Source organism: Gigantopelta aegis, chromosome 7, assembly GCF_016097555.1.
Source record: "Gigantopelta aegis isolate Gae_Host chromosome 7, Gae_host_genome, whole genome shotgun sequence".
Lineage (NCBI taxonomy): Eukaryota > Metazoa > Mollusca > Gastropoda > Neomphalida > Peltospiridae > Gigantopelta > Gigantopelta aegis.
The window spans coordinates 38,037,369-38,063,563 of NC_054705.1; the positions used below are offsets into that span (position 1 = coordinate 38,037,369).

The 26,195-nt window shown below is 35.5% G+C and overlaps 1 protein-coding gene across 1 annotated transcript in view; it reads right to left on the minus strand.

Annotated features, from left to right (window-relative positions):
* Window positions 1-26,195, minus strand: part of LOC121378064 — a 293,865-nt gene that overhangs the window by 46,772 nt on the left and 220,898 nt on the right. The window contains exon 17 of the mRNA XM_041506164.1: window positions 10,176-10,318. Coding sequence (XP_041362098.1) covers window positions 10,176-10,318 — 143 coding nt within the window. The remainder of the gene's footprint in view (window positions 1-10,175; window positions 10,319-26,195) is intronic.

Consider the following 26,195-nt stretch of genomic DNA (forward strand, 5'->3'; position numbering starts at 1 on the left):
TCAATATAATCAGACACTAATTAAGTAGGCTACTGAATAGACTTAATAACCGTGAACGCGAAATACACTCGTAAAATTCCTGAAGACTGGTTTTAAGCATACATGTAGCACCGATAAGGAACACTGACCAGTCTTGTTGGATTAATTTTTCATGGGGTCGTAAATTTCGCACTAAATGTTTATTTTTGCACGAAAATAAATGATTTTGGATCATTATACAGAAAGCGTCAATTTTCAAAATACAAATTCAAGATAAAACATTTAAAAGATATAAATATTTATTGTTAACGTTTGGAAACTAGATGAAAAACCCCCCATAAAATTATATCTGGCCACGCAGAACTGTAATCGGCCTGCACGTGCAGACACGTGTTACTCTATGAACAAACTCATTATGTCATTGGTTTTACTGGACAAGTGTGATCCAATTGGTTTATAGTGATCAAAAGCACATGGATGTGTTATTTGGGTGTCCCTAATAACATATATGGAATAACGTTAGAATTAAAAGCTATCCAAGGGTGTAATTGCGCATTTCCACACGGATATTCTCTATGTGACTTATATTATACACTGTGGCAGTTTTAATTATTTAAAAATATGGAGTCCTTCAAAATAAATTTCATCAAAGTCATAAAGGTAGAAGATATGCTTTCCTAAATAAACAATTTAAATTTCAAAAATAAAGTTTCTTGAGAAATGACAACTAAAATATGCTTTTGTAACACCAATGACAAAACAACACCAATGACAATGTGTAACACCAATGACATTAAAGACTGTATCCTGGAAATACTATTATTCTTGAGACTACACTACTTATTAGCAAAATTATGTAATTAATATTTCCTTAAATGTTTGGGGTTTTTCAGTTTTTTCTTCTTCAGTCTACAACTATTAAAGGCCTATTAGAATAATTGTGTGTTTCTGTATTGATAAGATACAGCTGGTCAGACAGTTTAAAAAATATAGTAAATAAAGATACAGAATTTTAATTTTGCTTAAATATTAAATTAAAGATTTATTCATTCATTAATTTATGTAGTTATTTTCGTGTTTATATTAATTAAAGGCTCCAAATCTATTTTACTGTATACATGTACTTGTATTCCCAATAACGAGTAAAAAGTTGTAATCCTACTTTTGCTTTTACGCAGCGCTGCAAAACTCTAAGTTAAATGTTCCAAATATTTTCAGAAAACAAGGATGCCTTTCTAATGTTTTCAGTACATACACTATACAGCAAATCAAACAAATTATGTCACTATTCAAGAAATAAATCATAAGAACTGCGTCATTATTCAAAATAATTAACTATTTCCTTTTAACTAAAAAGCTATTTTAATGCATGATATTCATTATTTTTCAAAAATAAAATTTAAATAGTCTTTATTGGAAATGAAAACATACGTAATGTAATTTTTCGATATTTGACTACAACTTGGTAATACATTTTCGGTATGATTATAACTTTTCTTTATGATAAAGTTAACCTCTTAAACAGGAAAGGTTAGTAGTATCTAACTGCGTTTAACATTTGGGAAAAAAATTAAATTTTTGCACATGCACCGTTCGACATTTTCAATTTTTAAAAACAACTACATGACGAAATATATATTTCTGAACTATGCACAAATTGACAATGGACGAACACTTTGTTTAATATTTGTTTTAAAGGAAAAAATCAGTTTGTCAGTGTTCTGGTCCGGTCCGCATTTTACCAACGGTTCCACAGGGAACACCTTTTTTCATACTATGAAATTTACTACATGCTATTATTTCTGAGCCGATTGTTTTATAAATTGGACACAAAAAACAGTATTTATTATTTATTTCCAAAACACTTTTACTTGTCTTCTTACATCAAACCAAACTGGAATTATTAACAAACAAAAAAGAAGAAAAAAACAACAACACCCCACTTAAATTATAGAAGGATGGGACGGACTATAGTAAACTTAATGGTTTTAGGGGTTTGTAAAGTTTTGTATTTAGATACTTACTCGTCTGAACTTCATTGTTAATGGGAATCTTCACCAACTGTGAAGAAAAACCTCACAAATGAACGACAAGCATAACGTAGTTAGGGACGTTGGAGATATACTCTTTACATTCCAACAAAACATTTATTTTACCCAAAGTGCCGTTATGCAGCTATGATGCTGCACAAGTCCCTTTAATTTTCAAATCATCTTAAAAAATATGCAAAGCGAGGAAAACAGCATCTTATTCAAACACATTGTCACTGGTGTTACTAATGGCCATTGGTGTTACTCAGTACCTGGTAACACCAATGACAGGTAACGCCAATGACAAATAAGTGCATAATTAATTCATGCTCTCTAAAGAAACAGTTGAGAAAATTAAAAACGTGCATGCTGTAGCAGACGATGTCTACAATAAAATACAAAAAGTTTCTTAAAATTATTAACCATTACATAAATACACCAATGACAGTGAATAAACCTACTTTTATATTTTGACAATACATTCATGGCATTTAAAGAAAGCTATTCACAATTGTTCATATGTCTGATGTTTTTGAGAAAAAATTTCAATTGTCGATATCTACCAGTGGAATGTTTCATCCAGAGAGAATTTAGTTTCTTTTGTTTTCTCATAAGTATATACAGTAACACCAGTGACATAAAACTCCAGGGACAAGCTTATATTGTCCACCATCTTTTGAATACGGAAAATATTTACAAGAGTCCTTGTTTAGTGAGTAAGTCGGCCATCAGTACGTATTACCTTATAGTTAGTCAGTGTTATGTCTTCTGTTATATATTTTAACAGTGCATGTTATGTATAGTGTTGTTTTTGGGACAGGTAACACCAATGACATTTTACACTAATTTCGAATAAAATCTTTATCAAAGCTGATTACCAGAGGGGAAAAAATGCTATGACAGGATAATATTATTAATAAGGTATCGTTAAAGATGACAGATTTAGTTTTCTATATATAAATAAAAAAGAAATTGTACAGGGACATAGAGGTGACACTTTCTGTAGAATGACCCTTTTACAGTAGAATAGACTGCTTCGCGTACTTTGTACTATCAACATATGTCACTTAATGTACAGCAAGATCGATTATGCCGGCTGCAGGTGTTTGTAACTGGGGTCGGCAGCATGTGTTCCATGGGGCAATTTTGAACGGAGGGGATGTTCAAGCAATGACAATGAAAAAAAGTACAAGAATGAGAAAGTATATGAATGAAAGCTTTATTTGACCATAATTTGCACATTAAAATACTTCTTTAAAAATATTTTAAGAATCCGTGTTTTTGCAGTGATGGTACCTGTACAATCAGCCGTAAAATCTGTACGCCGTACAAGTCAGCATTTTAACCGTACAAAATACGGCCAATCCATACAAATATGCAGCCCTGCATGTACATCGGCTATTTAATTTAAATTTTCCCAATGACAGTCACCCTTCGCACCATTGTTTATGCTACATAAATATACTGAAACAAAAAAGAAACTTGACTTGGAATACACATAGCACAGGGATAAATTAATACAAGTTTAAGAACAAGAGTTTTCCATTATAGTATCCTTTGAGTATAAACGACACAACAACAAAACCGTTCGAGTTTCCAGTACTTTATTTAAGCAATAAGCATCATGACGTCATGGGGGTATTAATTTTCAAAATAACACGTGACGGATTAGTAAGTTGATTACAGTCAGTAACGTGTGTGACCACCTCGAGTTTCCACTACAGCTCTGCAACGTCTTCTCATAGACCGTAGGAGTTGTGTAAACATCTGCACCAGAAGTTGATGCCATTGCTGTAAAAGTGCCGTCCCAAGCTCTCGGAGATTCTGGGGTGGGTTCCTGATGTTTCGCAGTTGTCTGCCAAGTTCATCCCGAATGTGCACTATAGGATTTAATTCTGGTTAGTGGAACGGCCATTCCATGACATTCACACCGGCATTGCATAAGAAGTTTCGTGTCATGGCTGCTGTGTGGGGGGTAGCATTGTCATGCTGAAACGTTAGTCCTGGTCCATGTGCGCGAAGAAATGGAAGGAGCTCTGGCGTCAACACTTGATCACGATATTGCTGTCCTGTTAGGTTGCCATTAATGACAAGGAGTTGAGATCGACCGTTTCCTGTAAATGCACCACAAACCATAACGCTTCCACCTCCAAATCTATCCACCTCTCGTACACAACACCGAGCAAATCGTTCTCGTTGCCTACGCCATAATCGTACCCTCCCGTCGGCAAATCTCAGCGAGAAACGAGACTTGTCACTGAATACAACTCTATTCCACTGTCTTTGGGTTAATCTCACATGTCCCCGTACCCAATGTAAACGTTGAAGACGATGATTTGCCGTCAAAATGGGTCTAACGTAATGACGTCTGGCACAAAGTCCTGCAGCGCGCAACCGGTTTTGAATGGTCTGTGGTGTCACCCTCCCCCTGAACAATTCCCTTGATGTTGAAACGGAAGTCATAAAGCGACTGCATAGATGACATAACCTTATTTGTTGGTCTTCAAAACGTAACGTCACTCGAGGTGCTCCTGACCGTGGGCGATCTGCAGTTGACCCGGTTTGCTGAACACGTGTCCTTAGGTTGTGGATTGTCTGTTGGCTAAAAACAAAGGCTCATGCAACTTCTGGTATGGACTGTCCAGCTTGCAGCCTACCCATGGCGAGTTCTCTGTTGGTATTGAATAGTCTACGCATTTCCAAATAATAGTTTCCCAAAGATTTTCCTGTGTTTTTCCCCGTGTACTACGAATAATTGGCATACATCCGTATCACTGTAGCAAAGGTGTGGTGGTCACGATACATTATGTACGTGCATTTCATGCTTTTCACAAAATAGACCGTGCATGTGCAACATCTCGCGTGACTGAGTACTGTGTATGTGAAATGTCATGTCAACAGGTGAACACAACATAATATAACAATTAAGTTACCTCAAGTTACAGTGTGTTGTTGTAGGGCATTTTATAATAAAATCAAGTTTCTTTTTTGTTTCAGTATATAACATCTGCATGATTTCTACCAGAGGGTAAAACCGGTATGGTCATATACATATATTTTCTGTATATACAAAATATATATTTATTTTATTTTATTTACTGTTTACTACCATATCTAAGTAGAGAATACTAGACCGCCCTGTATAGGAACGTTCTGTACAGAGCCGCCCTGACTACATATATATTTTTTTATATCTACACACGCACACATTATATATTTTATTGAGTATAATCTGAAATATACATATATTTTCTTTATATACAAAATATATTTTTATTTTCTTTACTGTTAATGTGTTTTTCACCATATCTAAGTATACTAGATGCCCTGTGTAGGAACGTCCTGTACAGAACCGGTAAGGTTTTGGTCCCTTATGCGTTCACTGGCTTCCCTCCTACAAAATGTGCCAAACAAACCCTCGTAACATTAAAATCGTTTTCTATGTGAAACGATTACCCACAAACGTTTCTGATATCCATTGGCTGGATATCGATGGAAGGATAACGAATTTCCCGGACATATGCGATTGGAACAGTTAATAATTGAACAATGGTCGTGGCCACCCATTGCTTTTGCCCCTCAATTTGCAGATAGGTCTATTTTGGCGAGATCTCGCGGTTTGCATCCTCAAGTAACTCCGCAACGGGCACATGCGCAGTGGAATGAGAAAGACCTCTATTGTTTTGTCTATAAAAATATCAATTTTGCAAATTTCGTTCATGTCGTATCCCCTGTCCCCCCTCCCCTCAGGTAAGAGACAAATTTATTAAACCATCTATCATATAGAAAAATGCATTTAAACTATTGTCTTCAGAAATGCTAAACCATTTCCAACCAAATTTATTTGGTAGTTGCTCTCACCCATGGAAAACCCAAAACCATGAATTTGGTCATTTTAATCCCCCTAGGAAAATGGGTGCCCTGCACTCCATGTGTTTGGTAGCTGTGGTCAGCAATTTACTCAGGTAACCGTTCAGATCTATTTTGTATCATGCATAAGTGTTCAACACTTCAACACATCATGTATACGATACATATTTAATTAGGGCTCACATGTTGATGTTTGTTTCTTTGGGTTTAAAACACTTTTTAGGTGAATGGACATTTTACTCTTTTTTTTTTACAATTGTGACTGTGTGACAGTTGCAAGTATCTTGTGTCACAATCAATTACTAAAATGCATAACATCCTTTTTACTATTTCTATTATTCTAATATCAGTGTACAGGGTTTCTGCCAGAGAGTATGAAGGGTAAAATTATGTATCCTAAAATATTGGGAATTAATGGATACGTTTTAATAATTTTTCGAACGATTATAGTAAGATAGCTGCTGCTTGAAGTTTGTACATGAACTGCAGTGTCCAATTTCAAAAGATTCCAAACCCCAAACCATCTAGTAGTGGCAGTTATGATCTGGAGTTTTCAAGTGCCCTCAAATTATTGATTACTGGTGTCCTTTACTTTTGACCTTATGACCCAAAAGTTGCATGCACATAGCAAATAGTTTCCATTGGTTACCATGGTAACATATAGTTTTGAACTGGTTACCATGGTAATAGAATTAATAAGCTTCATATATCTTTTCTACATGCATAGTACAATAATTATGTCACTATACATCGGTTTTTTCTCAGTCCTTGAATATTTTTTTAGAAATTTATTTTCTGTTTTGGTATTGGTTACCATGGTAATAGAATTCACAATTTTCACCCTTTTCTTGTAAACAGCTGGGAGCTTATTATTACATCATTATACAGTGATTTGTATTCAAATAAATTCATTTAAAACATTTCTTATGGGAAACGGTTCCTCTTTTTGCACTGGTTACATTGGTAACAGAATTATAATAAATTAATGTTCATTTGAAAATGACAGGAAGTGAAAGGGCCAATACCTTTTTAAAAATCTTGTGTCATTTGACAAAGATATATAAAGTAATAGAGATAGTATACATATTTTTAGTGTCTAGGTAATGTTGGACACAATGTCCACAAGTTACAAAAATGGGTTAATAGTAGTATGTGCATTTGACTCTATTATTCTAAAACAAAATTGGCTGTCTACTTAATTCATTTTCTAAATCGAGTAGTATGGTTAATAGATCACATCATAGACTTAAATTAAAAGCAAAATATTAGTTTTAAATTAATGTTTTCATAATTATTAATGAAAAAATGGTATATTGAAAGTTGCAGCTGTTGCCATGGTAACATAGATAATATAACTGACTATAAAATGTTAGCGTTACGTAGGTGGATATTCTTAGTATATATGTGTGTAATTTCATGCTGAAATGTCAACTGATTTTAATAATATTACCAGAAATGTATAATAGTTAATGTTGGACATTATGTTCATAATTTACAAAAAATGTGTTGATAGCCAAATGCGCATCTGACCCTATTTTTCTGAAAAACAGTCGTTGTCGACTTAATGTTTTCTTTACATCAAGCAGTATGGTTAATAAATCACAGCATAGACTTAAATTAAAAGAAAAATATTAGTTTTTAATTAAAGTTTTCATAATTATTAATGAAAATATAGAGGGGATGATTTTCCGTTTCAGATTTTGCCACATTCCATTTCAGATTTTTGCAAATTCCGTGGTTTTTTTGTGTTCAATTAGTGTCATGTTTTATTGTTATAAACTATATACATTTGTTTTGTTTCAGCTCTGAGCTGGTTTGCTATTGCTATTTTTTTAAATACCTGTAAACATTTTTGTTGAAACAAACTTTAAAAAAGAAAGAAGTTAAGTAATGTTTACTTGCTACTAAATAAGACAAAAGTGATGCACCATATTTTCTGACCTATTACACACACTGGTGTATAAACCGCACCACTTGGTTTTAGACAAAGTTCCGACCTTTGTCTGTACATAAACTGCACCTCTAAATAAGCCGCAGTAAAAACAAAGCCACAAACTTAATTACGGTTAATTATTGTTTGTATTTAATAATAATAAAGAGATAATTCTCCCTTAAATTCAAACAATAAATAATTGTTGATTGTCTAGCTTTCAGTTTCATTTCATCTAATGGACCATGGGTAAGTTTCATTTATAAACAAAACACACCGTTGACAAACCCCGCTATTTTCACGAAAATATGAATAAGAACTTTGGTAATGCATTGTTCATAATCTTACATTAGTTGCCAAAATATATATATATATATATATATATATATATATATATATATATATATATATATGTATATATATATAAATATAAATCAATAAATACATACTTGATAACATTTTATTTGTTTCAGTATGATTACAAAGCCTGAAATCCCACCCACCCCCCAAAACAAAAGTGCACACGTAAGAATTACTAGTACTCGCTCGATTATATACATGTATGTTTCGCTGTAACCTAACTAGCGTGCGGTGTGCACAAATTGCATATTCAAACGAGGTGGGGTCAAGTTGGATATAGGGCAGTGGTAGTGAACCAAAACTAAGCACTGTCCTGTCAATCGGTTAAAGTTTCCACATTATTTTATAACTTTAAAAAAATGGCCTTAAAATTTGCCTAGAATTATATACTCAGAGCCGTTTTAAGGATCCGCGGGGCCTGTAGCACAAATAACAGCGGGGCCCAATTCCCAAGATATGTATTTTGCAACCTCTTTGGAGAGAGGGGGAAAAATGACCTGGGGAAAATGTACACAATGCCTCACCGCGGGACCCACTGAAGCGCGGCATCTGTAGCACGTGAGAAGAAAAGTAAAATGCTATTTTTGTGTGCAATTTAGAAAACAATCGGTTAAGAAAGAAATAACTTGTAGTAAATTCTGTAGCATGAAAAAAGGCGTTCCCCGTGGGACAGACTATAAATGTGAAATGCTTCCGTACAGATCAACGAATATGCCCAAAGTTTTACGAAATTACGTTTTTGTGTAAATTACATGTAGCTACGCTTATGAATCGTAATAACTATTACTGAAAAATATCAAAATTGAACGTACCAGAAATCTTATTATATAATTAACATTCTAAAATTGTATTAGTACATTTTTATTTTTATATTTCAAGTTAAATTTCAATGTGTAAAGTGACATGGGTAAATGGTGACATGCTTTGTTGCAAGCTTACGGCAATTAAGCGTAACTTCTGAGAATGAACGGTTCTGAAAGTATTTAGGCATACAGAGCACTCCATGAAAGTTTGCATACAAAAACACTATGCGTATATTATCAATATTGAATCTTAAAACTACCAAAAATATTTATTATGGTGCTTTTTTTTTTAAATCGCGAATTCCGTTTCAGTTACCAAATTCCGCGATTCCGTCAGTTTTTCCGTGATCGCGGAAAATCATCCCCTCTAAAAATATGGTATATTGAAATTTGCAGCTGTTGCCATGGTAACATAAATAATATAACTGACAACAAAATGCTATAATTTCATAGGTGGATTTCCTTTGTATGTGTGTAATTTCATGTTGAAATATGAACGGTTTTAATAATATTACTAGAAATGTATAATAGTTAATGTTGGACATTATCTTCATAATTTACAAAAAAGCGTTGATGACAGTATGTGCATTGCACCCTATTATTCTGAAAAAAATTGGCCATCTACTTAATTTTTTTTTAAAATCAATCACTATGCTTAATAAATCACAGCATACACTTAAATTAAAAGAAAAATAGTAGTGTTTTATTCATGTTTTCTTAATTATTAATGAAAAAATTGTATATTGAAATTTGCAGCTGTTGCCATGGTAACATAAATAAAATAACCATCTACAAAATGCCATCATTATGTAGGTGGATCATTATGGTATATATGGGTGTAATTTCATGTTAAAATGTCCATGGATTTTAATAAAATTACTAGAAATGTAGAACAGGTGAAAATTCTTTAAATTTAGCAAAAAGAATGCGGCAGGATAGGGTTAAAATGAATTTCTAAATATGAACTCACAATACTAAAGATATGAGGGGTACGTAGAATATTAAACACTAGGAAGGTTTATATGTGTGCAGTTATACTGAACAGATATGACTATTGTAAATAATCTTGCACAATAATATTTTATAATTCCTCAAACATGCAATATGCCTTAGGACAACATAGTTAAATAATTACAATGTGTAAACCTATTATGTTTTAATTGTGTTTTCACCTTTTCTGTTCATTCTGCAACATGTACACACCTGAGACCTGAATTATCACCACTGTTTGGATCCTTGCTGTCTGACGCATCAAGTCGTACCCGACGAGTATTTAGAACAGTCTGATGCAGTCCAGGCGGCTTAATAACCACCTCGAATGGAACTGTTTTAACTCTGAAATATCCCTAAAGAAAACGTTAACAAACAATAATGATTTATGGAATTATTAATTTTAATTTTAACTTATTTTTGTGCTCATATCCAATTAAGATTCAAGCACACACTTCGACTATTTGGGCTATCTGACTTGGACAGAGCTTACTTGATAGTTGTAATTGGTTCAGCGCTCAATTTTATTGTCATCTGTGACAACCTAATATTAAGTCAGGCAACTTAATTCTATCATACTAGATGCCCGTTGGACGACTGACAATTTTTTAATACCAAACGGCGAGTTGTGTCCCATAATAATGTGCAGTTTCCTTGCCCACAATCGCTTTTAAACTGTCGTTATCTAACGTGTCAGTCAATCAGTCGAAATCACGTAGGTTTGTTTGCCACTCGGAACTCCTCGGCTGATTCTGTGAGAAATCAGGAAAAATCGTAATAGGCTGAAGTATTCCGAATAGGAAATATTCCAATGTGTTCGATTGGAACATAGAGTGCATTCGATTGGAAAATAGCTGATGTGTTGCCAAACATCTTAAGCAATTAGGCCCTATGTGTACATGAGTATAACTAAAAACATTATTGAAAAGTAATGTATTTTATTGTCAGACAGTACATATTACATTTTATATTGACAACATATTAATTCCAAACCTGTTGGTTGCTGTTTTATTGGAATATAAATATAACTGTATTTTCAAAACATGGATGAAATCAGGGCAACCAAATTTTTGGAGGGGCAACCTCAATGTGAACCCATACTTGCCCTCGGGTTAAGCGACCAAAATCCTTAAAAATGAGCACTAGTGGTTGCCAAGTGAAAAGTTGGTGTATAGCGACTTTAACCTTACACCTACCCATTAAGATGTCAAATATCACTCTTAGGTGGTACTGAGTTGTTAGTGGTTGCTGAGAGAAAAGTTGGTGTATAGTGACTTTAACATTACACCTACCCATTAAGATGTCAAATATCACTCTTAGGTGAGAGGTGGTACTGAGTTGTTAGTGGTTGCTGAGAGAAAAGTTGGTGTATAGTGACTTTAACCTTACACCTACCCATTAAGATGTCAAATATCACTCTTAGGTGGTACTGAGTTGTTAGTGGTTGCTGAGAGAAAAGTTGGTGTATAGCGACTTTAACATTACACCTACCCATTAAGATGTCAAATATCACTCTTAGGTGGTACTGAGTTGTTAGTGGTTGCTGAGAGAAAAGTTGGTGTATAGCGACTTTAACATTACACCTACCCATTAAGATGTCAAATATCACTCTTAGGTGGTACTGAGTTGTTAGTGGTTGCTGAGAGAAAAGTTGGTGTATAGCGACTTTAACCTTACACCTACCCATTAAGATGTCAAATATCACTCTTAGGTGGTACTGAGTTGTTAGTGGTTGCTGAGAGAAAAGTTGGTGTATAGTGACTTTAACTTAACACCTACCCATTAAGATGTCAAATATCACTCTTAGGTGAGAGGTGGTACTGAGTTGTTAGTGGTTGCTGAGAGAAAAGTTGGTGTATAGCGACTTTAACCTTACACCTACCCATTAAGATGTCAAATATCACTCTTAGGTGGTACTGAGTTGTTAGTGGTTGCTGAGAGAAAAGTTGGTGTATAGTGACTTTAACCTTACACCTACCCATTAAGATGTCAAATATCACTCTTAGGTGAGAGGTGGTACTGAGTTGTTAGTGGTTGCTGAGAGAAAAGTTGGTGTATAGTGACTTTAACCTTACACCTACCCATTAAGATGTCAAATATCACTCTTAGGTGGTACTGAGTTGTTAGTGGTTGCTGAGAGAAAAGTTGGTGTATAGCGACTTTAACCTTACACCTACCCATTAAGATGTCAAATATCACTCTTAGGTGAGAGGTGGTACTGAGTTGTTAGTGGTTGCTGAGAGAAAAGTTGGTGTATAGCGACTTTAACATTACACCTACCCATTAAGATGTCAAATATCACTCTTAGGTGAGAGGTGGTACTGAGTTGTTAGTGGTTGCTGAGAGAAAAGTTGGTGTATAGCGACTTTAACATTACACCTACCCATTAAGATGTCAAATATCACTCTTAGGTGGTACTGAGTTGTTTGTGGTTGCTGAGAGAAAAGTTGGTGTATAGTGACTTTAACCTTACACCTACCCATTAAGATGTCAAATATCACTCTTAGGTGAGAGGTGGTACTGAGTTGTTAGTGGTTGCTGAGAGAAAAGTTGGTGTATAGTGACTTTAACCTTACACCTACCCATTAAGATGTCAAATATCACTCTTAGGTGGTACTGAGTTGTTAGTGGTTGCTGAGAGAAAAGTTGGTGTATAGTGACTTTAACCTTACACCTACCCATTAAGATGTCAAATATCACTCTTAGGTGGTACTGAGTTGTTAGTGGTTGCTGAGAGAAAAGTTGGTGTATAGTGACTTTAACCTTACACCTACCCATTAAGATGTCAAATATCACTCTTAGGTGGTGGTACTGAGTTGTTAGTGGTTGCTGAGAGAAAAGTTGGTGTATAGTGACTTTAACCTTACACCTACCCATTAAGATGTCAAATATCACTCTTAGGTGGTACTGAGTTGTTAGTGGTTGCTGAGAGAAAAGTTGGTGTATAGTGACTTTAACCTTACACCTACCCATTAAGATGTCAAATATCACTCTTAGGTGAGAGGTGGTACTGAGTTGTTAGTGGTTGCTGAGAGAAAAGTTGGTGTATAGTGACTTTAACCTTACACCTACCCATTAAGATGTCAAATATCACTCTTAGGTGGAGGTGGTACTGAGTTGTTAGTGGTTGCTGAGAGAAAAGTTGGTGTATAGCGACTAACCTTACACCTACCCATTAAGATGTCAAATATCACTCTTAGGTGGTGGTACTGAGTTGTTAGTGGTTGCTGAGAGAAAAGTTGGTGTATAGCGACTTTAACCTTACACCTACCCATTAAGATGTCAAATATCACTCTTAGGTGGTACTGAGTTGTTAGTGGTTGCTGAGAGAAAAGTTGGTGTATAGTGACTTTAACTTAACACCTACCCATTAAGATGTCAAATATCACTCTTAGGTGAGAGGTGGTACTGAGTTGTTAGTGGTTGCTGAGAGAAAAGTTGGTGTATAGTGACTTTAACCTTACACCTACCCATTAAGATGTCAACTATCACTCTTAGGTGGTACTGAGTTGTTAGTGGTTGCTGAGAGAAAAGTTGGTGTATAGTGACTAACTTACACCTACCCATTAAGATGTCAAATATCACTCTTAGGTGGTACTGAGTTGTTAGTGGTTGCTGAGAGAAAAGTTGGTGTATAGTGACTTTAACCTTACACCTACCCATTAAGATGTCAAATATCACTCTTTGGTAAGAGGTGGTACTGGGATGCGAACCCAGTGCCAATCAATCTTATATCTAATGGCTAGCCTACATTCACCCAGTTAATGAGGTATCACATATAAATACATACCTTTATTGTTTCTCATAAAATTAATTTCAGGTTTCTACAAGACCAGGACAATGAGAAACATGCTGGATATGCTAAAATCTGACAGATACCGAGGAACGAGAAACATGCTGGATATGCTAAAATCTGACAGATACCGAGGAACGAGAAACATGCTGGATATGCTAAAATCTGACAGATACCGAGGAACGAGAAACATGCTGAATATGCTAAACTCTGACAGATACCGAGGAACGAGAAACATGCTGGATATGCTAAAATCTGACAGATAACGAGGAACGAGAAACATGCTGGATATGCTAAAATCTGACAGATACCGAGGAACGAGAAACATGCTGGATATGCTAAAATCTGACAGATACCGAGGAGGTCCTGGGTTTTGTGCTGTTGTTAAGATGTTTCCAACTAAAAGAGTCCTTAATTACATATTAAATGCAATGTCTTCCGCAAGTAAAAAAGCAAGTTATAGCTATTAGACTACGCAGCAAATAGAATTAAAGTTAAAGTTTGTTTTGTTTAATGATACCTCTAAAGCACATTGGTTTATAAATCATCGGCTATTGGATGTCAAACATTTGGAAATTCTAAAAAATAGTCTCAGAAAGGAAACCAGTTACATTTTGCCATTAGTAATTATAGGAAATTAAACACGCTTCCATTTCGTATCATGTTTATATGTCCAAGTGAAATAATTTCCAACTGTCATGAGCTTTAGCGAGTGACAATGAAACTTATTTCACGAGATTATGGATCTATTTAACCTTCAGCTCAGTAAGTTGTAATATTTGGCTAGAAATTAAAATTAAGATCTGTTAATCAAGATCTAACCCAGTGTTTATAGTCCATGAGCTAGACCTGTGGACATTTTGAGGCTGAAATTCGACGTTTCAAAAAGTTGAAAAACAAGATGGCAGACAGAAAGGTGGCCATTTGCCATAAAATCGATATCCAAATCTTAACAAGGGTATTAATTGCTGTCATAAATGCAAGAATGTATCGCAGCATACAACACAAATGAGGTGAACATATTTGTGGTATGATTCAAGATGGCTGCCATATCATAACTATTTGCAATGGGTGGAAATATATTGTCCAAAACGTAGTCTATTTAATAATACATTACTTTTTTTACTTTTTTTTTTATTACATCAAATATTATGCTAAGAGTCTTTTAACATGAATGGGCATTTGGTGAAAGGGTTGTTTAACAACAGCAATTGTTTTGAACAGTGAATTGAATGAACTACTATTCCAGGGCTCGGACTTAACGATGGCACTGACAGCAATTGCCGCAGTTGCAATATGATTTGCTGTCAGTCAGGTACTTCATCTATGGGAGGTTTTTGCCAACTGATGCAAATTATTATCGTCGGCTGAAGGGACTATTTTGGTTTTTATATTTGTTGCAAAAGTTACCAATTTAAAATTACCGTAGGCATACTAAATATTTCCATCTTTGAGCATTTTACCTATATGGCAAAAACATTTCAAAATTGCCGCAGGCAACAGATTCTTCACTTGGAGCTCTGCTATTCTGGAATCAGATTCCTCGTGTTTGGTCTTTGGTTATTCTACATCCAACTCAGATGGAGCCCTACTATTCTGGAATCAGATTTCTCATGCTTGGTCTTTGGTTATTCTACATTTAACTCAGTTCGAGCCCTGCTATTCTGGAATCAGATTTCTCGTGCTTGGTCTTTGGTTATTCTACATTCAACTCAGTTCGAGCCCTGCTATTCTGGAATCAGATTCCCCGTGTTTTGTCTTTGGTTATTCTACATTCAACTCAATGTTACTACTCAACAAGGCATCATCCTCAGTGAAACCACCCACCCATTTTGCATTCAACGCAAAGTTTTTATTAAAATTTCAGAGGAAATTAGATATTTTACACTGCTTTCTGTTCAGTATGAGGTATTGGCAACCTTACGGGATATATATATATATATCTAATTTGTACATTTAGTTTGGTTAACAGAGACTTGCAGCAATCAATTACAACATATGTCAGTATATTTCTCAAACCTTTTAATCCCTTTGTGTTTTGGACTTTGAACCAATGCCTGTCCGCCAACAATCAAGACTGACTTCCCGAGTAATTTCTCAGGTACATGTGAATCTTGAGTTTGTTTCAACAATGGGTATTGGTATGGGTATAGCAAGTCATTCATTATCACCAACAAAGTATTCACTTCCAGGTCAGCTTTGTATGCTGTAAATAGTCTGTGTAAAATGTCTTATTCAACTCAAGGATTGTACCTGATTGTACTATATATTACAGTTTGTCAATTTTGGGCCTTGTGACCATAAAATTACCACATAAAAATTCAAGAAGGATTGCATGTAGCAACCGATGAGCATCTGCATGATCAACAGTGCACCAATGATTGTAGTTAATGCGATTATACACATGTACCTATAAAACCATGACAACATGTACCATACCAGTACAGATACTGATCCCAGTGTTCATCAAACACTGCCCTTGTAAACAGTAAAACCATACATTAATCAAAATTTGAAATCAGCATTCTGGTTAATATTAAATTTTATGAAGTAACTCGTGAAACAGCAATAAGAACATATAACGTACACATTTTTATTTTAAAATAGTAGTCTTAAATTAGTCTTTGATGAATATTTCTGTATTTCTGGCCTATGTAAATCGTTTATTGCAAAAAAGATTAAAGGGACATTCCTGAGTTTGCTGCATTGTAAGATGTTTCCAATTAATAAAATATTTCTACGATTAAACTTCCATATTAATTTTTTTATTTTTTTTTATTTTTTAGAATATCAGTGTGTTTATTCAATGCGTTTCTAGTCGTCTTAATATTTGTAAGAAGCCCAAACTGGATTTTGTCTTCAAATAATTTCGTAAGTACGAAAAAACACATTTTAGGTAATAAAAAAAAAAAAAAAAAAAATACAATTCCCTATCTGAGATAATAAATTTTCGTTTAGAATTTTGCCTCTAATTTCGATGCTTGTAAAGACATTAATTTGTATCTACATCGTTTGAAAACAGACATTTTGGTTTTCTATTCTAATATAGAAAATATCTTAAGAATTACATTTAGGCGTTTCATAATATTATGAATGTCTGAACATTATTATTGTGTCATATCCAAGTATAAAGGCATGTTTTTGTTATTTTGACTACATAAGCATTATTTATCAAATGGCCAACACCTGTTTTTGGATTCAACATATTTAAATTTGGTTAGAAAAGTATGTTGGATACAATCCTAAAGAAATTAGCGCACAAAAATAGCTAAAAACATAATCTGTGACACTGTATTATACTTAAATACAATGCATTTTCAACACAAGTGTAATTTCGTATACAACCTTTTTATGTTTGTCATTTTGACCCCCTAAATGTAATTTCTCAGCACCCTGAAATTAGGTTAGAAAAGTATGTGAAAAAGAAATGCTCGTACTTCAATAAGTAAGCACTCTTTTTTTTAAAGAAATGGGACCTGACTATCAGAGGTCCTTTGTTTAATAATTAAATCATTCATCCAGGGTGACCAACTTTCCGGAATTTTCCAAAAAATCTGGAATTTTTAACCCATATCCGGAATTCCGGAATTAATGCCAAATATCTGGAATTTTTTCCAAATTCGCTATCATTATTTTTTTTTGGGAAGCAACCATTTCTGAATATATTTTTTATTTTCTATATTTTTAAATCCAGAGTTTATTAAACAGAGTTTAGCATTCTGCATTCTCCATTGCAACCTGAACTTGGTATTATCGACTGTTTCATGTTATTACTAAGACGTTTGTCTATTGGCTGTATTTGTCAACAGCCGACCAATGAAATTTTTTTTGACAATCAAGTAAACTGAAGCCATGTATGAAATTTGTCTTAATTGTTATGTAGTTTTATTTATTTTAAAGATATTTCAAATATCATATAGTAATTACTACGGGGCAGACATCGGTTCTGTGGTGATGTATGTAACTTTGCCACGGTGTGTAAAAACCTGAACATATAACAGAACAATTGCGATCGTACAAAAACAAAAGAAACGGATCCACAATTCTCTTTTTAAGTTGAAGTTCTTTTCGTATGCTTTCACGTGCAACATTTCACTAAATACTATTTGCCTACCACTAATCCGTGACACATTCATGATATTAATATTAATTAATTAATATACCTACCGATCTTGTTTTATTCAAGTAAGTTAAACTATAATCAATGTAAATTTTTACAAACCATTATAAGATTTTGCCGTGAAAAGTGCGACTCTAATAGTAATGTAAGCGTAATGCAGAACGATAGCCAGTCTTAATGTGGGTACCAGACGTTTTGTCCCCGATTCAGTTAACCACAAATTAGTTAGACCCCACTGATGAAATAGTGCAAATGTGGCACATAAAAATAACATTGGTCCCAAGTTTGTCACTTTATTACTAATCTGTAGGTGGGAGTGAAACTGTACTACACTACTGAGGCGTTTAGGGGATTTTTTTGGTGATGATTTGTGATGTTTGGTCTGTGTGTGTGTGTGTGTGTGTGTGTGTGTGTGTGTGTGTGTGTGATAATGCAGTTAATTGCTGTACTAGGTATAGTAACTTTATTTACACTGTTGAATATATTTAGCATCTTTTACTAGACAAGCCATAAAGTAGGGATGTGCTTAAAAAGCAAGTAGAAAAATTCTGTCACTTATGTGGATTGATTTATACTTTTATTATTGAATACATAACATTCCAATAAATAATAAAATTTTTGTATTGTTATGTATCTCTTTGGTTGTTGTTATTTTTTAAATATGCCAAATATGGCGCTGCTTAAATTATTTTTAATATTTTTGAAAATGGTGTTTTCGCGTGCTGTAAAACTATTGTTTTGAAAGGGGCGTTCGTGTGCTTAAAAATGAAAATACCAGAAAATTCCGGAAAAATATTTCCATTAGGTTGGTCGCCCTGTTTATCTTAACAGTTTTGACGTGTCTTGTGAGTTCCTAGTAAAAATATTAGAGTTTTGTGTTTTTAAGTATTTTAAGTGTTTTTTAAATATGTTTTTCTACTTAGAGGAGATCAACAATGATTTATCTATATATAAAGGAATGTCACCCATGGATTATGTTCATATATGCTTTGACTGATCTTTACCAAAGGCTATAACGTGTTCCTTGAAACTAAGATAAGAACTACCGGTACTCCGTGGATTATGTTCATATATATTTTGACTGATCATTTACCAAAAGCTATGACTTGTCCTTGAAGCTAAGATAAGAACTACCGGTACTCCATTTAGAACAGCTGGAACTAATTTTGTAAATGTGGAGTTTTTGTAAAAGTATATTATGATTCACATGGTCAAAAGCCTTTCTAAAATCAGTTAGTGTCACAGAGACTAAAAGACGTTTGTCTACAAATTGTTGCCTTGTATTGACCATATTTAATAATGCAGTTTTACAAGAATACCCTGGTCTAAACCAGACTTCATAGGCAGACCTGTCAACCCTCCTGGATTCCACAGCAGTCTCCCAGTATTTGATCAAACCTCCCGCAAACTTGCGCAGGAGAAAAAACGTTGGCTAATTTTGGTTTCTGAGAATGTAACAGGCCGAATTGTCCCAAATGCTTAACGTTTGCCAAAGTGAGAATTGTGTGGTACATTGTTAAAAAAGTACATGGAGTTTATACAATGACACGTGATTATAATGTTGTCAATGTAATGGCTATGTCAGAGACTAAGTCCGGGATGGGCGTGCCTGAACCTTAACCTTCCGAGTACTGCAGGCGAGATATCTCGCCGACGTCACGCAAGTGCTTCACTACTGCAGGCGAGATATCTCACCATTGGGACCTGCTTTACTAAATCGTATTTCCTGTGGTTTCTAATGCATCTTGGGAGGAAATGATGTGTCAATTATATTTAGGGAACATTCTGGATTGCATATGGTGGAAGACTTGAACTGTCATCGATCGGTAATTTGTGTTTGTAAACACTGGGTTTTTTTCACAGATTTTTTCATCGTGTAAGCAACAAAAATGGCGGCTGCCGGCGATTTGAATGAATTTTTCGGCAATTCTGACAGCGAAAGTGATGGTGAGTTTGAAGGTTTTACCGATGTCGAATATCGGCAAGCGTTAGGGTGAATGACAGAAGGAATGAATGGTGATGAATTGAGTGAAAACAAAAGTGAGAAGGAAAGCGAGGGTGTAAACATCGGCGACCCAATGCAAAATGCATATGATCACGGCTGGCTTTTTGATTTTAGACAGAATTCGGGACCCACAAGACATACTGGAAAACGCAAGTGAGTACGATATTTTTAGTTTGTTTTTCAATGATGAAATTATCAGTTTGATGGTCACACAAACCGATGTATATGCCGACCAGTATTTTGTTTCAGTTGATGGCAAAGAAAACTTGAAACAATTTTCAAATTTTCGGCAGTGGAAAAATGTTTCACCAGGTGAGATCAGGGCATCTTTATCAATTTTGTTAGCCATGGGAGTCACCAAACATCCAAGCTAATCATCTTACTGGACAAATGATAAAGTATCTGAGATGCCTGGATTCAGAGAGATCATGTCAAGAGACAGGTTTTTACAAATTTTGCATTTTTTTCACCTCAGTGACAACTCGAGAGATGTGCCGAGGGACAACCCGAATCATGACAAATTATTCAAGGTGAGGCCTTTTATTGACCTTCTCGTTGCCAATTTTCAAAAATATTTCCTTCCTGACAGAGAGGTGAGTGTTGATGAAAGCATGATTTCATTCAAAGGTAGGACAAATTTAATGCAGTATATACCAAACAAGCTGCACAAGTGGGGGATGAAAGCTTGGGTGTTGGCTGACGCCAAGACGGGGTACAACTGGCAAGTGTACTGCGGTAAGGAAAATGCTGTACGTGACCACGGTCTTGCTCATTCTGTTGTTACATCTTTGTGTCGGCCTTTGTATAACACTGCCCGACATGTGTACATGGACAACTTTTTTACCTCTCCTGCTTTATTTCAGGATCTTGCCGACAACCAGATGGGAGCATGTGGTACCCTGCGGGTAAATCGATGCGGTGTCCCTGATGAGGTGAAAGAGTGTAAGATCAAAAAGGGTGACCCAGTTAAGGTTGTTAGGGATGACAAAATGTTATTTCTCTCATGGACTGATAAGAAACAAGTCAATGTACTGAGTACAATTCACAATTGTTCATGTTTTTTTAAACGCATGAAGTCTAAGACGCACCCAAACTTCCACCGAGATGTTGAAAAACCAAAGGCCATCGAGTTGTACACAAAGTACATGGGTGGTGTAGACAGGGCAGATAAACACCTGAGCCACTATCGCAGTAATTTTTTTATTTGTTAGAAGTTACATTTTGCAACGCACTGATTGTTTTTAGATGTTCAAAACCGGGCCTTCATGTCAAGCCGGAGAAAGTCCGACTTGCGGTCATTTATGGGTTGTTGGATGGCTACGAACGCTTAGGGTGCTCACGTGCAGGTAGACAAGTAAGTAACACCCCCCCCCCCCCCCCCCCACCCCCCCAGTCGTCTGACAGAAAGACACTTCCTGAGCGTGACCACCACAAAGATGCCGTCTGGTAGCCTGGTCTGCAATGACTGTGTTGTATGTTCCGACAGAAAGGTAAAATGCCATCAAACCCAGTTCAGGTGTGCCAAGTGCTCTGTATCCTTGTGTGCCTTTCCATGCTGTGAGCGCTACCATACCCTCAGGAATATATAAATCAAGTGCACAAAACAGCTCCATGAACCAGAGGATTAGGGCAAAATCAAACAAAAACTATTCTGTTGAAACAAAGACACATAGGCAGTATTTGTATATATTGTTTATTTATTGAAATTTAATTCTTTAATTTATTTGACCAATAAAATAATTCAACAATAAAATGTATATGACTAAACACCCAGTGTAAACTAAACACCCAATATACTTACTGTTTACTTGTTAAGGTTTTCTCCCGTCCGCAATCCTGTATATATGTACATAACATTGTTTATTTATTTATTTGTTTGTTTGTTAATTGTTTTGTTTATTTATTTATTTACTTACTTATTTATTTATTTATTTAAATAACACAAAGAAAATATGATACATGTAATTAAATGTGTTACTAGGCATTCATAATGTTGTTTAATATATTACTTGTTGATTTTTAAAAATGGTTATATCTTGTTATTAAAAAAAAAAAAAAAAAGGCTTTTTGCCAAAAGAAAAAATACAAAACCCCAAAATAATGTATATTGTTTCATATACATAAGTTATTTTATGCATTTCTTAAGTATTTCAAACATTATATATGATCAAAGTTAGGTACTGGCTATAACTGATTTCCCCCAAAATTAATCCAGTACTGAGGGGAAATAACTCCAACGAGAATTCAGTAGTCTAAAGGTTAAGTAGATAGGGGCACGAAAATAAGAGTCTCCAGCCCAGTCATCGTAATGGCTACGAAGGCATGAACCTAAGTGGATAGGGACACGTAAATAAGAGTCGACTCATCGATCACCAGCCCAGTGATTGTAATGGCTAAGAAGGCCTGAACCTTAAGTGGATAGGGACACGTAAATAAGAGTCCCCAGCCCAGTCATGGTAATGGCTACGAAGGCCTGAACCTTAAGTGGATAGGGGCACGTAAATAAGAGTCCCCAGCCCAGTCATGGTAATGGCTACGAAGGCCTGAACCTTAAGTGGATAGGGGCACGTAAATAAGAGTCCCCAGCCCAGTCATCATAATGGCTACGAAGGCCTGAACCTAAGTGGATAGGGACACGTAAATAAGAGTCCCCAGCCCAGTCATCGTAATGGCTACGAAGGCCTGAACCTAAGTGGATAGGGACACGTAAATAAGAGTCCCCAGCCCAGTCATCGTAATGGCTACGAAGGCCTGAACCTTAAGTGGATAGGGGCATGTAAATAAGAGTCCCCAGCCCAGTCATCGTAATGGCTACGAAGGCCTGAACCTAAGTGGATAGGGACACGTAAATAAGAGTCCCCAGCCCAGTCATCGTAATGGCTACGAAGGCCTGAACCTTAAGTGGATAGGGGCACGTAAATAAGAGTCCCCAGCCCAGTCATCGTAATGGCTACGAAGGCCTGAACCTAAGTGGATAGGGACACGTAAATAAGAGTCCCCAGCCCAGTCATCGTAATGGCTACGAAGGCATGAACCTAAGTGGATAGGGGCACGTAAATAAGAGTCCCCAGCCCAGTCATCGTAATGGCTACGAAGGCCTGAACCTTAAGTGGATAGGGGTATGTAAATAAGAGTCCCCAGCCCATTCATCGTAATGGCTACAAAGGCCTGAACCTAAGTGGATAGGGACACGTAAATAAGAGTCGACTCATCGATCCCCAGCCCAGTGATTGTAATGGCTACAAAGGCCTGAACCTTAAGTGGATAGGGGCGCGTAAATAAGAGTCCCCAGCCCAGTCATCATAATGGCTATGAAGGCCTGAACCTAAGTGGATAGGGGCACGTAAATAAGAGTCCCCAGCCCAGTCATCGTAATGGCTACGAAGGCCTGAACCTAAGTGGATAGGGGCACGTAAATAAGAGTCCCCAGCCCAGTCATTGTAATGGCCACAAAGGCCTGAACCTTCAGTGGATAAGGGCACGTAAATAAGAGTCCCCAGCCCAGTCATCGTAATGGCTACGAAGGCCTGAACCTAAGTGGATAAGGACACGTAAATAAGAGTCCCCAGCCCAGTCATTGTAATTGCTACGAAGCGTGTTGCCGCTGATTCAACAAGCCATATATCAAACTATCCAATTTAGTCCCAATGACTTGCATACATGATGCAACTATGACAAGTTTGAAGTGCCAGACTCTGGCCCAGAGTTGACAGCGATACACACGCTGTTAAAATCACATGTCACAGCAAGACAACGAAATATCAGTTAGATATATAAACAATACTTGTATCAGTTTGTTTTGTATGTTTGGGCAATAAAATGTTGGTAACAAGAGTACACTTCAAGAGATTATTTTTGTACAATTAATAAATGTCTCACGAAAATGGGTATAATTCCAGTATATTTCACACGATGTCGGTAATGAGGTTTTACTTTTGTTATATTTTTAATGCCACGGTCTAAAGTTAACAAGTATATATGACATTATTATCCACATAGTTCAAGATATTCAGGGAAATATAACCAGTATGACCCACGTGTCATAATGATTTCACGTAAACAACGAATGATATAATTTTGTGAAACGATGTTATAAATTAATGCGGCTTTCCCAGTGTAAACGCTTATCACAATGACCTCATCTCTTTTAGTTACATTTTGACTTGGTCCTAGCGTATTATTCGAGAAAATAATATTTTGGATAATGTGGATAATAAAGAAATTATTACACTCGTGTGTGAATGGTAATGATTTTACGAAACTCATGTCAGGATTCATGTTCATGTTTCGTAAAATCAGTACGACACACAAGCTCGTATAATACCCTCTATTTATGTAATGTTCATATAACGTATTGTAATAAAAAAAACCTAAAAAAACCCTTGCAATTTGGGGTTAAATTGTGTGAATTTAAAAAATCTCATGCTTTTTCAACACACACCTGTTTTTTCTTGACTAAACGTTGACAGATTTGTTCATATAGGAAGGATAAAGAAGATCAAAATGTTTGAGATAGTTGTCTATAAATTGAGATCACATGTTTTTCTATGATGGTTTAGAGTAATGGCAGAAGAGATGGTTAACTCATTAAGCTGGTTATTTCATGAACTGTAAGGTGTCCATCAATATAAAGCCTTCCAAATGAGTGTCATCCGTTACAGCAAAAATCAGTCAATTGAATGAAATATTCGTTGTTGTATTTGCTTTAATCCTTTATGTAATGGATGAGTCAACAGAATGAAATATTCGTTGTTGTATCTGCTTTAATCCTTTATGTAATGGATCAGTCAACTGAATGAAATATTCGTTGTTGTATCTGCTTTAATCCTTTATGTAATGGATCAGTCAACTGAATGAAATATTCGTTGTTGTATCTGCTTTAATCCTTTATGTAATGGATGAGTCAACTGAATGAAATATTCGTTGTTGTATCTGCTTTAATCCTGAATGATTTATTCGTTGTTGCATCTGCTTTAATCCTTTATGTAATGGATCAGTCAACTGAATGAAATATTCGTTGTTGTATCTGCTTTAATAGCGTTTTATTTTTAAAAATTCTTCTCTGTCAAGTAATAGATGTATTCATTTCCATTAAACTACATGAATGTGTTTTGTACAAAAGAAAACAAACTGCTGCAAAGGTCTAGTAATAAAATAATCTTTTGTAACTGATATATTGCATCATCATTTAAATCCAAGATCAGCATGGAAATGAGCACCAAGAGTAAAATGTGGCCATATATTACTGTTTAAGCCCACCCCCAAATACTTTTTACTGTAAATAGGACATTTTTGGATCCAAGACATTCAATTCTCGCATTCATTATCTAATACTCAACTTATTTTCACCGATTGAAAACAATGACCACATTATATACGTTTTGCATCACAATCATTTTAAATTTTAAGACAATCATTTTAAAACCAACTGATAAATTTTAAGGTGCACTAAAACATTTTATAAATATTTACATTGTACAATTGCATGACTCAGCCTATCAATTTGTGATTTATTGTTAGTTTGCAAGGCCAAAGGATATATGTGTCTCAATGCCCTCTGTTTAGCAATTAAACCAAATTAGTGGTGTTCAACAATAGACTAAATATCAGTCTCCAAAACTGTATAAACAACTGTTCATTATAATTTTATATTTCAGTCATACCCTGCCTTTTACAGGGCTGGTGGTACGAATATTATCATATTTCAGTTATGCCCTGCCTTTTACAGGGCTGGTGGTACGAATGTTATCATATTTCAGTTATGCCCTGCCTTTTACAGGGCTGGTGGTACGAATGTTATCATAGTTCAGTCATGCCCTGCCTTTTACAGGGCTGGTGGTACGAATGTTATCATAGTTCAGTCATGCCCTGCCTTTTACAGGGCTGGTGGTACGAATGTTATCATAGTTCAGTCATGCCCTGCCTTTTACAGGGCTGGTGGTACGAATGTTATCATATTTCAGTCATGCCCTGCCTTTTACAGGGCTGGTGGTAGGAATGCCACATGTGTTATGTTTACAGTACAAAAGTTATTTACTGCAGAAAACTGAGAGAAAATTGGGTGCCAAGCTGGATTCTCCGTTAGCATCTAGTGAAGGCTTCTTGCACAATAGATGAATAAAACATTAACACTTTTCACACCAACCATACCTTTTCGTGAATAATCCAAATTTAAGAATAATAAATCTGGTTTTGGAAACTGATTCCCTCCCTGCAGTATACATACATTTATAAATGTTTGAAATAATTTAATAAATAATCCAAATCTAAGAATAATAAATCTGGTTTTGGAAACTGATTCCCTCCCTGCAGTAT